The following is a 12421-nucleotide window of genomic DNA, read 5'->3' on the forward strand; positions in this document are numbered from 1 at the left end:
GAAGCCTAGCATGTATTAACAAGAAATGTATATTTTGCAGATCATTTTATGGAGAGGAAAAATAGGGAAGAACGTCTTCTGTTTGGATTCTCCTATGAGCCAATTTTTGTTTCTTACAGTTCTCCACAGAAATAAAATCTGTGACATGTGTTCAATTTATCTTTGTATAAGAGTCATGATTTTATCTTTGATTTAAAATCCCTTACCTCATATTTAAACAGTAGATTTGGAATAAACCAAGAAGCACAGTGACTACTGGGAAAATAAACGGAACTTGAGTTACTCATTCTAATACAATAGCTCAAATAACATCCATATTCACTATATCCAGGCATTATTTCTGTTTTTATTCTTTATTTATTTTATTTCTGTGTTTAGCAGAAGAAAACAAATTTCAGAGGGTTTTTGTTGCTGTTGTTGTTTTGTTTCTTTACCAAATAGGATATAATGGAAATCTGTGATTAATTTTATGCTGAAGATAGTTTTGTGAACAGGTTTAACACAGGAACATCTGAGAGTCACTAGAACAGATCCCACAGGAGCAAAACCATAAGCAGTATTGCAATTCCTGAAATTTATTGTGAGGTGTGATTTTTAGAAACCTCTGCCAAATGTATCCCGATGAGTTTAAGTCTTCTTTATTTAGTCATTGCTTCGTGGGAAATAACTTTTCAAGATTAAAATTAATAAGTATTTTTCAGTCAACTGTGAATGAAACTATACCTACAAACCCAGCTGTGTTGGCGATTCAGCATGAATATGTAAAGAAGGTTAATTTTGATGAAACAATTGACAAATTTGCGAAAGGCTGAAAAAACGGAAGCTATGATGCTACAATTATTCATCACACTGACAGATCCAAAATAAAGGTCTTTTCCTTTTATTTCAAAAATACATTAATATTAAAAATTACCAATGTATTACTTTTTTCCTATTTTTGTATTATATTTACTTAATTAATATTTTTTAGAACAAATACATAGAGGCATTATTGCTATATGTTTAATTTCATAATTGTAACTGAAAATAATTTTGTTATATAAAGGAGGGGAATGTTACAAAAATTATCTACTCTAGGCCATCATATACCTTGCACAGGCCCCTGAGACCCATGGTAAAAAGTAAACCCTTCCTAATAATCTGAGATCTCTTGGCAAAATTTCTTCACCTCAGGTATGGGTTCCTGCTCATAAGGTAGTTTAGCAAGAGTACAGCTATTAGGAGCCAACAGCAGACCTTTTTTCCAGTCCCTAACTAGTGACTTTAAGAAAATAGCAATGGGCTGAGCCTGGGTGGCTCATTCGTTAAGCGTCTGCCTTCGGCTCAGGTCATGATCTCAGGGTCCTGGGATCAAGCCCCACATTGGGCTCCCTGCTCAGCGGCCTGCTTCTCCCTCCCCCACTTCCCCTGCTTGTGTTCCCTCTCTTGCTGTGTCTCTCTCTGTCAAATAAATAAATAAGATCTTAAAAAAAAAAAAAAAAAGGAAATCGCAATCGTACGCTTTACTTTCTCTCATGTGAATTGGAGGCAATGCAGCTTAGAATAATGGTCTTCAAACTGGGACATGTATTGGCCTGAGGGTACGCATGCACAGTCAATTCTAAGGGAATAAATTTCCAGATCTTCAACTTTCACCTAAGGTTTAAAAAGAGCCTGTGTTCACAATGGTACTTTTCCCATTTACGAGAGTTTTTATCTGTCACTCATCATAAATCTTAGCATATACTAATACTTACTGGTGTTTGGCAAACTCAGAGCTTCTAGTAGACCCATACACAATTAAATTGTATCTTGCTTCAGAAAAGACCCTAAGAATTAATCAAGGCTCCTTAAATTTTGTCTTGCTTTGTCATGCACATATTTCTGATCAGGGTGAAGCTTGGCGTTAGACACAAGGGGTTTGAGCACTTGCTGGGATCTTCTGAATTGAGAAAAGCTATAGTAGTACAGAGTAGTACAATTTGTTATTTTAAATGTAACTGGGTTATTCTGTGCGACTTCTAGATTATTGAGAAAATCAAGTAAAGTCCGTAGATAACAATTTATGTGATTTATATCAATGTGCTTTATGCAATAAAATCGCTAAAACTTCATGGAATCACATAAAATATTTATTCTTATGACCGTCAATCCTTATCCTACTCTATCTCATAAAATTTATAATATTTTTGATCTCCTAAAATAAGAAACTCATTTAAAGTTATGGTTTAAAATTTAGATATCAATTTAAAATATGCAAGTAGAATAAATAGTTTTTCAAAGTTCCATTATATGGCCCAAGAACTAAAACGTTTGAAGACCACTGGCTTTGAGAACCAGAGAGTAGATAGCTTGAGTTCTTTCCCTCATCAGCCAGTAATTTGCCGAACTATATTGAGTAAGATGCTCATATAGTGAGATTCAAAGTATCTACCTATAAAACTAAACTTTGGGAGATGAAACTGTCTCTTACTCCTATAGTACGGATGTCACCTAAGTTCTTTGTCATCTAAGAAAGAATAATTCCCTTATAATTAAGAATTTCCCTATTCTCTAACTATAGTTTCTAAAATACTGAATATTTTTTTTGTCTGGGTATTTACGGTATCTAACTGAGCTAGAATACACTATCAGTTTTTTTTAAGATACACCAACACAAGAGCCTAAATCATTGATTTGTGATTTGAGCTATGCAAAATGAATTAAATTTTTATACTAAAAATTATGAAAATACTTATATCATAGATTATTAAATATTTTCTTTGAGATCTTTATTTCTAGAACAGGTGCTTGCAGCTATAAATTTCCCTGGCAGCATGGCTTCAGTGGCATCCCATAATTTTTTTAAAAGATTTTATTTATTTATTTGAGAGAGAGAGAGCATGCAAGCGGGGGTGGGGGGAGGGAGAGGGACAAGCAGACTCTGCCCTGAGCTTGAAGCCCGCCGTGGGACTCTATCCCATGACTCTGAGTTCGGGACCCAAGCCAAAATCAAGAGTCGGATCCTCAACTAACTGAGCCATCCAGGCACCCTGGCATCCCATAAGTTTTGCTATGTTGTATCCTCATTTTTCACTCACCTCAAAGTATTGTCTAATATCATTTTATTTCTTCTTTGACTTGTTGGTTATTAGGGTGTTTAATATTCACACCTGAATTTCTTTCTATTAATCATTTCTGATTTCACTCTGTTGCTGTTGATGGACATACTCAGAATGATTTCAAATCTTTTGAATTTATTGAAGTTTATTTTATGGCCTTGCCATAAATGCTTCACGTACACTTGAGAAGAGTGTGTATTCTACTGCTATGGCATGGAATGGCCCACAGATTCTTTTAGGTCTAGTTCGTTTCTGGTTTATATGGATGTTCAAGTCTGCTCAGTCTTTCGTTTCCTTGTTGAGCCTCTGCTCTGTTGTTCTACTGATTACTGAAAGTGGGGTACTGAAGTAAGCAACTGTATATGTTGAATTATATCTTCCTGAGAGATCACCCCTTTTATCATTATAAACTGACCCTCTTTATCTCCAGTAACATACTTTGTTTTAAATTCAATAATGAGAACAATGAATGGGAGACCCTGTTGCTCCACATTCTCACCAGGATGTGAGGTCTCTTTTAGATTTTGGCCATTCTGATACGTGTCTAGTGGTATCTCATTGTTATATTAATTTGCATTTCCCTGATGACATTTGATGTGGAGCATCTTTTTAAGTGCTTAATTGTCACCTGTACATTTTCTTTGGTGAGTTATTTGTTAATGTCTTGGACTCGTATTTTAATCAAGTTGTTTTCTTATTTTTAAGTTTTAATAGTTCTCTGTGTGTTCTGGATAACAGTCCTTTATCAGATACATCTTTGGCAAATATTTCTCTCATTTTGTGGCTTCTCTTTTCATTATGTTAATCTCTCCGGGGAGAGATTAAGGGCATAGATTGACCTGCAGTCTAATCTAATTAAGTGTGAGCCCCTTCAAAGGAGTAGATTTTGAGGCCAGTCTTTGAGAGTTCTTCTAACCCCAGGAAAACTCTTCTTGTATATCTCTTCTCTGTATTCTTACGAAAAACTAGCTGGCCTATAGTTTAGTTTGTTCTCATAAACCTACTAACCTCCTCTTAATTGTTTACCACCAAAATCTGTGTTGTTTTGAGGGCTTCCTTAGGCTTGAACCATACACTCTGTTACAAGCCAAGTTGAATTTCACCACATTCTGTTACAAGAAGAGTTCCATTAGGGAGAACGGCAGACTTCTTTGTTCTTATGGCCCACCTCTCCCACTGGGTAAAATATTTATAATCAGCATTCTGGACAGGGCAGTGGTTTATAGTCTTCTGACCATGCCTCTCTCCGTGTGGAACCTCCACCCTTGAGCAGGCTGAGGTAAAGGCAGTTAGGTGTTCTAGTCTACCATGCCCGGGTTAGAGCTTCTACCCTGTAAGTGGGAGTCACAAGTAATGCAACTCCCAATCTCTTACCTGTATGCATCTGGAATTTAGCCTTTGCAATATTAAGTTGAATTGAATGAGTAGTGCTGGCAGCCTGCATTTCCTGGCACATAGTGTAGCCCTTGACTGGAAAGGGGGAAGAGACAGAGCCCTGTCTTTTTGGTCAGACCCACCTAGACGGTAGCTTCATGTCATGTCAAGAGAGAAGGGAGAGGTTTGTGGTACAAGTTCTATAGACTTTCAACTGTTCCTACTGAGGCTTAGTGGATTTTTTTTTAAATAAATGTTTCTTCATTTGCTGTATTCCCTGAGGACAATTTCCAGGGACTTTAATGGTTCCTTTTAAAAAATATATTTAGGTACATTTTATTATATTCTAAATATTGTAGTAGATACAATGGTTTTCTCTTTTTTTCTACTAATTCATTTAAAAAAAACTTTATTTTATGTGATAGGAACACTGAACAGAGAGATCTACTCTCTTAACAAATCTAAGTGGACCATACAGTATTGTTGATTATAGGTACAATGCCGCCCAGCAGGTCTCTAAGCCTTCTTTGTCTTGTATAACTGAAACTTTATGCTTATTGATTACTAACTCCCCATTTCCATTCCCTTTCCCTCAGTCCTTGGCAACCACCATTCTACTCTTTGATTCTGTGAATTTAATTATTTCAGATACATCACGTAAGTGGAGTCATGTAGTATTAGCCTTTTTATGACTGGCTGATTTCATTTAGCATAGTGTCCTCAAGATTTATCCATGCTGTTTCATATTGCAGAACTTCCTTCTTTTATAAGGCTGAATAATATATCAGTGTATGCACATAACACATTTTGTTTATCCATTTATCTATCAATGGGCATTTAGATTATTTCCACATTTTAGGTATTATGAATACTGTTGCAATCAATATGGGAGTGTTAGTATCTCTTTGAGATCTTGTTTTAAATTCTTTTGGATATATACTTGAAGTGAAATTACTGGGTTATATGGTAAATCTATTTTTAATTTTTTGAGAAGCCTCTGTGCTGTTTACCATAGTGGATGCTCCCTTGTGCATTCCCACCAACAGTGTACAAAGATTACAATTTCTTCACATCCTCACCAACACTTGCTGTCTTTATTTTTGTTTTTGTTGTTGTTTTGTTTTTTTGTGTTTTTTTATAATAGCCATCCTGACAGGTGATGTCTAATCACCTATCTAATTGTGTTGTTTATTTGCATTTCTCTGATGTTCAGAAACGTTAACCTTTTTTTTTTTTTTCATATACCTGTTGGCCATTTTATGTCTTCTTTTAAGACATGTCTATTCAAATCCTTAGTACATTTTTAAATTGGGTCATTACATTTTATGGGGGGTTTTGCTATTGAGGTATAGGAGTTCTTTTTATTTTGATGATTTACCCCTCAATGATTGCTTTTTAAAAAAAAAATATATATATATATTTTTTTTTTTTACCAGTTATGGTTGTTTCTCTGAAGAGAAGTTCTGTGAAGTTCCTCATACTGCCATTCTCAAAATAGCATATACATTTTATTTTAATAACAGATATCTTCAACCAACCTTTGCTTGTATTAGAACACAGACCATTTAACATAAGACAATAGTATTAAAAATCTTTGGGGGGTGGGGTTGATTTGCTTTTACTATTGATACACACCTTGACACATATCTAGCAGTCACACAGACATGCTATAATATCTAATACATATGGAACACCTGTCCAAGGAAGATCCCAGGAATGAGACAAAATGGTATATATCTTATCTCGTCTAACGTAAAAGCAAACGAAGCTCAGAAGATTAAGTGGCTTGTCCATGATCAAGTAATGGATCAGGGGTAATTCTTAAGGAAATCAACCCCCCACCACCTCCCAGATAAGTCCTACATGTGGTCTTTCAGGCTCATCCATAGGCAAATACAAGGCTTTCTCTGGACGGCCTCTTGGGGGACAGCTACCCTCCTACAGGAGGCTTAGGGTAGTTGTTGAATTGCTGTTTTCTGGAGGGAGTTGTAATTAAGGACTCAAGAACAGCAGAACACTAAACCAAGTGCAAGGCTTTTCGAGCTCAGGGCCCTGTGTGACTGCACAGGCCAGACGTCCGTGAAGCTGGCCCCCCTCTGCTACCTTCAAGTTCTCATCATGAATGCATCAGAACATTTCCTGTCTCCAAACTACTTTTGCTCAGTGGTTCCCTCTTCAGGTTCTTCCTCATCTCCACCTAGAAACTGCTGTTTAGCAGATGTCTAGGGCATCCTTGATACTCGACTTCTGTGATACCCCAAACGTAGCCCCCCAACATAGCCCGCCACCTGTCCCCTGTGCTTTCAGAGCCCTTGTGCATACTTTATGGTACTGCACAATGACCATATACATATTGCATTGTGATTGTTCATGTTTCTCTCTTTTTTGCTAATTAACAAACTCTTTAAGCACAAGGATCCAGACTTTTACGTTGATCTAACCACAGGATTTGGTGTGCTGCCTAGTAAATAATTGTGGAAAGAAAGAAGGAAGAAAATAAAGAAGAAATCAAATAAGCTTCTTTGCCCTCCTAAATTTGGGTTTTTAAGTATAATTTAAGAACTTGATGGGTTTAGATACATTAAATATCACATAATAAAACTATATTTCAGTGATACAAGAAAGGTTATACTAACAAAGTTATAGAGACTTATTATACTGAAAGAGGAATTTTTACCTGTTTAAATTACAAAATGTCACAGCTGGGAAGTCGATCTTTTCCACATACTGAACCTCTATAGACGTCGTGGTGGGCCATGTGAAGTAGTTGACCAAGCGACTGTAGATCTGCCATACAACGAGTAAGACTGAGCCCAAGACTACCAACAACCAGAGCAGCTTTCGAATTTTGCTCTGGTTGCGAACGATATTGTGCACCCCATGAAAGGAAGTGGAGATGGCAAAGTCATGGTCAAACGTCTTTCGATCAGTGGGAGATGGCAGCGGTTTCTTTGACAGGCATAGCTTTATCTTTTCCAAGAGTCCTTACGTTTAACAAAATAATGAAACAAACAAAAGTATGAGTCAGAAATCCTCAAAGCTGTCTGTGAGAAACATAATTCAAAGAAGTTCAAACAGGTTACCCTTTGTATGTATAATGCATAAATATTCAAAATCCATCTTGGGTTACATGGTTTCTTTAGGTATCAAAATGTAGACGTGTTGATGGCATGGGTCTGATCGAATGGGTGGCTTGCAACTCATAATCTTCCAAAACTTAGCTCTCATTTTTGAAATACAATTTCTTGGGGTGCTTGGATGGCTCAGTCGGTTAAGTGGCTGCCTTCAGCTCAGGTCAAGATCCCAGGGTCCTGGGATCTGGTTGGGCTCCCTGCTCAGCAGGGAGTCTGCTTCTCCCTCTCTCTCTGCCCTTCCCCCCGCCACTTGTGCCCGTGAGTGCATGCTCTCTTTCAAATAAATAAATACAATCTTAAAAATAAATAAATAAGTAAAATACAGTTTCTTGTTGAAGAATCACAAAGTCCCTTAGATGTCATGAGCAAAACCAGGCTGATTCTTCTGAGGGTAGTAAGTGGGGCTAAAAAGCAATCTGATCTACAGTAATGTATTATGTGGCTGAACTTCTGTAGCTCCCTAGGCTTTGAAGCACAACTATTTTACTTCAGTTGGCTAATTTAGTCTGGAATATCTGAAGTTGCATTATCAGTTAAGCAGTGTATCTTCAGCCTTTTGAGAAAGTGAATTAATTCTTTCAATAGCGTCAGTAATCAGTCAACTCATGTTTATTTATATTGATAAGGACTGGTAAAGGTGGCCCTAAATTTTTTTTCTGGCAGTATATAACATATTCCAAATTTTCTGTTGTTTTAATTTGTTTTTATTTTTCTGTAGAAGATATGGAGAATTTCTTCGCTGAAGGAAGGCTGTGAAGAACTCAGAGGATGAGACGGTCTTTGAAACAGAAACATCACGTTCCTGGTCTAGGCTTTGCCTCTTATAACCTGTGCTGCTGTTCAGACATTGTGCCAAGTTCCTTAATCTTTCTAATACTTGGTTCCTCTTTGGGCGCCTGGGTGGCTCAGCTGGTTAAGCGACTGCCTTCGGCTCAGGCCATGATCCTGGAGTCCCGGGATTGAGTCCCTCATGGGGCTCCCTGCTTAGGAGCCTCTGACCCTCCCCCGCCTTGTGTTCTCTCTCTCTCTCTCTCAAATAAATAAATAAATAAAATCTTAAAAAAAAAATACCTGGTTCCTCTTCCATCCGATGGGTGAACAGTCTGCCTCATGAGTTTGTTGTGAGTATTAAATAAGATAATATCTGGGGATGGCTTGGCATGTCATCTGAGCCATGGTAAGTACTCAATTCGTCTTGGCTATTTTTGTTATTCTGCTAATTTAGTAGTGACATGGCAAGTGGTAAAATATTCAGGGAGTTTTAAACATTGTCTACAATTCTCATTTAAGAAATGAGTTCTTAATGGCCTCACACATGCTCATAATTAAGTGAATTGACGTTTATATTTTTTGCTTCAAGGAGTATTATTTCTGTCATCTGATCAGTATTAATTTATTTCTAAAATGTTTCAAGTGTGGCTTATCATTAAATCTTGACTTAATACTTCATAGGTCCCAGTCAATTAGCTGAGTTTATGTCATGATATATAAAAGGTACCTATAAGCATTTTCTAAGGGACTCCATTTCATTTGCAGTGTTAGGACAGAAGTACAAATTATATTAAGATTATTTTACAGACTATACACTAAGCAGGAAATTTTGTATTGATCTGATTAGCTTGAGTTTAGACAAAAATTTTATAATAGTCCCACATACTGTTGTTTTTCATATTGAATTAGGTAATGTATATATAAAGTAACAGGCACAGTCCCAGGGCAAAATCAGAAATATAAGAAAAGCTATTATTATTATTCCCTAGCAAAATAAATTTAACAACGTTCTTTTGTGTGTTATGTAGCCATTAGTTACAAATATGAAGAAATGACTCTTACAGAAGGACAACTCAGTCTCTGGGCATCTGGCACCCTTCCTAGTATGGAGCCCAAAGCTGTTCAAAAGGGAAGAGTAATCTAGTAATCAGTAACTGGCCAACCAAAGTATTGCTGTTTGCAAGCATTACCCTGAAAAATATGTTTCATGTTTCAAGCTTATTTGTTGAAAATCAGCTTGTTTCATATAGATCTGCTCCTTGACAATTGCTTTGGTTTTACTGGAATATTCTTAATCATTTGCTAAGGTTTTAAAAGAATTTTGTAAATAATTACTATTGTACACGAATCGTGAAGAAACAAGGTGAAATATTACCATGAGGAAGGTTAAAATTGGTTTAATAAAAATGGCACACCAGCGTGCCTGCAAAGCAAAGGAAAGGTCTTACTTTCCTGAACGAAGTAAACACTACGTAATTATGGCAAGTGGCCCTTGCATTGAACACTGATCTTTATAGAGGCATTTTGAGGAACATCAAACACGTTTTGCTGTATTTTAAGAATAAAACTTGTAGGCACATGATAAATAGAAACCAAAAAAAACAAAACAAAACCCAAAAGCACACAAAAAAGAAAAACAAACAAAATAAAACCAAAAAATAGATTCTAGCATATAGTAATATTTTAAAACTATTTTCGTTCAACTCCCTCATACAAATTGCTTCTTTCCTATGTAACAAAAACTTTACTCATATCCGAGTAATATTGGAAATCAGACTTCCCAAATGAAAAAAATAATCCCCCTTTCCCTTGGCTAATATCTAACCTGTAGCAATGAACTTGGTAACTGCTCTGAGGAGTTGACTCCTTACCCACCTTTCTCAGCGGATGCTTTTGGTTTCTCAGTCTGTTCCATTCTCAAGTTTAGTATGCAGAGTCCTTGGTGTATATCCAATTTTCATCAGTAACCATATTCATTTTGTGGGCTTTATATAAAATATAGCAGTTGAGGTTGTAAAACATGGGGGCAATTTAAATATTTGTGTTGCTATGTTTTGCCTCATAAAACACATAATCTGCAAACCAAAAATGCTGGCAGAACCAGCCATGGGTATTTATGGACTGATGAGAAGCCATCTTAGAGTGAAACCAAAAAATATAATTAGGAAATCGTTTTCTTGGAATTAAAGAGAGAATCCCGACAGAAATCTGTGGCTTTAGAATCACCCCTGAGCAGCCTAGAGATGCACCTGGACAAGAGCCGCCTGCTTTTATTTCTACCTCTCTCTTTATCCTGCTTTGAATCAAAACACAGTTGAAATGAAATTTGGGGGGTAAAAATGTCTTTTTCCAGTTGAAGTTACTTTCTTCTTATACAAATGAAACTGTTTTAAACAAAAATATTAATCAATGACAAAATAAAACATTAGAAAATCTCTCCTCCAGAAGTAATGATTGCCAGAAGCATACAAATTCAATAAAACACAAAGGCCAATTATTTGTTCATATTAACATTTTTGAGAAATTATTAGAACTTATTAAATAATAAACTGGAAAATGTGCATGATTGTGTATAAATGGCACCACCTGTTGACACAACTCAGGAACTGCATGCGTCTCTGCTTGGAGTGTTTGGTAACACTAACCATTAACATGGCTAGATATATATATATATATTTTTTAAGATTTTATTTATTTATTTGACAGAGAGAGACACAGCAAGAGCAGGAACACAAGCAGGGGGAGTGGGAAAGGGAGAAGCAGTCTTCCCGCGGAGCAGGGAGCTGGATGTGGGGCTCGATCCCAGGACCCTGGGATCATGACCCGAGCCAAAGGCAGACCCCCAACCGTCTGAGCCACCCAGGCGCCCCTATAAATATATTTTTAAAGACTTTTTATTTATTTATTTGACAGAGAGACACACAGCGAGAGAGGGAACACAAGCAGGGGGAGCGGGAGAGGGAGAAGCAGGCCTCCTGCCAAGCAGGGAGCTGGACGTGGGGCTCGATCCCAGGACCCTGGGATCATGACCTGCGCAGAAGGCAGACGCTTAACGACTGAGCCACCCAGGCGCCCCATGGTTAGATATATTTTACATATATTTCCTTGGAAACTCAGTACTATGAGTTAAAACTAGTGTTATATGGAAGCAAGCTAAGAAATTTCAAGGGATGTAAATGAAAGTCCTGGGATGACTTCCCCAACAAATTAAAGATTTCAGGAAAAGGGTCAATCTCATGATGTATGGATTTCTTTATGAAAGAGCTCTTCTCTGGGGTTACGTTACAACCTCAGCTAGAGTATGTTAAAATTTGGTTATTCCTGAGAGGAATAACAGCTGGCTTACTTATTCACCTTTCCTTCCCTTCCTGTTGTGCCTCATTTCTTCAGCCTACTCTCTCTCCAGAGCAGTTGGGGAGCCCTCGGATGAACCAGGTAACAGATTAGAGCGCTAAGATGGGCTAATTATCCGTTATCCACTGTTTGAACCTCCAAGGGAAGAGTCATTGGCTGATTTAAGGAGGGAGCAGACTGGTAGGAAGGGGGGCTAGTCCAGAAAAAACAGTCCAGGTGGAGAACAATAATAAAGAGGGAGGGGAGAGGGGTTCCTGTGGGGGGGGGGCGGGGGTGAGGGAAGAAAAATCAAGAGAAAAACAGTCTTCCAAAGCTATATTTCATTTGCTTCGTGGTTTAACCAAGTGTCGGAAATAACTAGCAATTTTCTTAAGGTTTCTTCATGTTTTCACTCCCACTTCATTTCCTCTTTCTTGGTGCCCCCACCTTTAGTTATTTCCCCACAATGCTTTTGTGCATTAGAGAGGGAGAGAAAGTGCAACAGAAAGGAAGGCGAGCAGGCAAGATCTCTCCATTTTTTTTTGCCCATCTTTTACTTAATAAAGAAGAAAAGAAAAGAAAGCATCTTCTTCTTTTGTATTTGCTCAAACTTGTCCCTCTCTTCTGGGACATTTAAAAATGATGAAAGTATCTGCTCCTGCTTGCACTCAGCATCCTCATCTCTCCTCCACTTTAAGATGAACTTTTCACTGCTGCTTTTTTGCTGCT

At 37.3% G+C, this 12421-nt stretch overlaps 1 protein-coding gene across 1 annotated transcript in view; it reads right to left on the reverse strand.

Annotated features, from left to right (window-relative positions):
• ASIC5 (acid sensing ion channel subunit family member 5) overlaps window positions 1-10274 on the reverse strand; it is a 30879-nt gene extending 20605 nt beyond the window's left edge. The window contains exons 1-2 of the mRNA XM_025874462.2: window positions 10235-10274; window positions 7132-7438 (exon numbers count right to left, since the gene is read on the reverse strand). Coding sequence (XP_025730247.1) covers window positions 7132-7438; window positions 10235-10274 — 347 coding nt within the window. The remainder of the gene's footprint in view (window positions 1-7131; window positions 7439-10234) is intronic.
• Window positions 10275-12421: the final 2147 nt, after the last annotated feature.

This window comes from Callorhinus ursinus, unplaced genomic scaffold, assembly GCF_003265705.2.
Source record: "Callorhinus ursinus isolate GAN/ISIS: 27379988/994484 unplaced genomic scaffold, GSC_fseal_2.0 scaffold4, whole genome shotgun sequence".
NCBI lineage: Eukaryota > Metazoa > Chordata > Mammalia > Carnivora > Otariidae > Callorhinus > Callorhinus ursinus.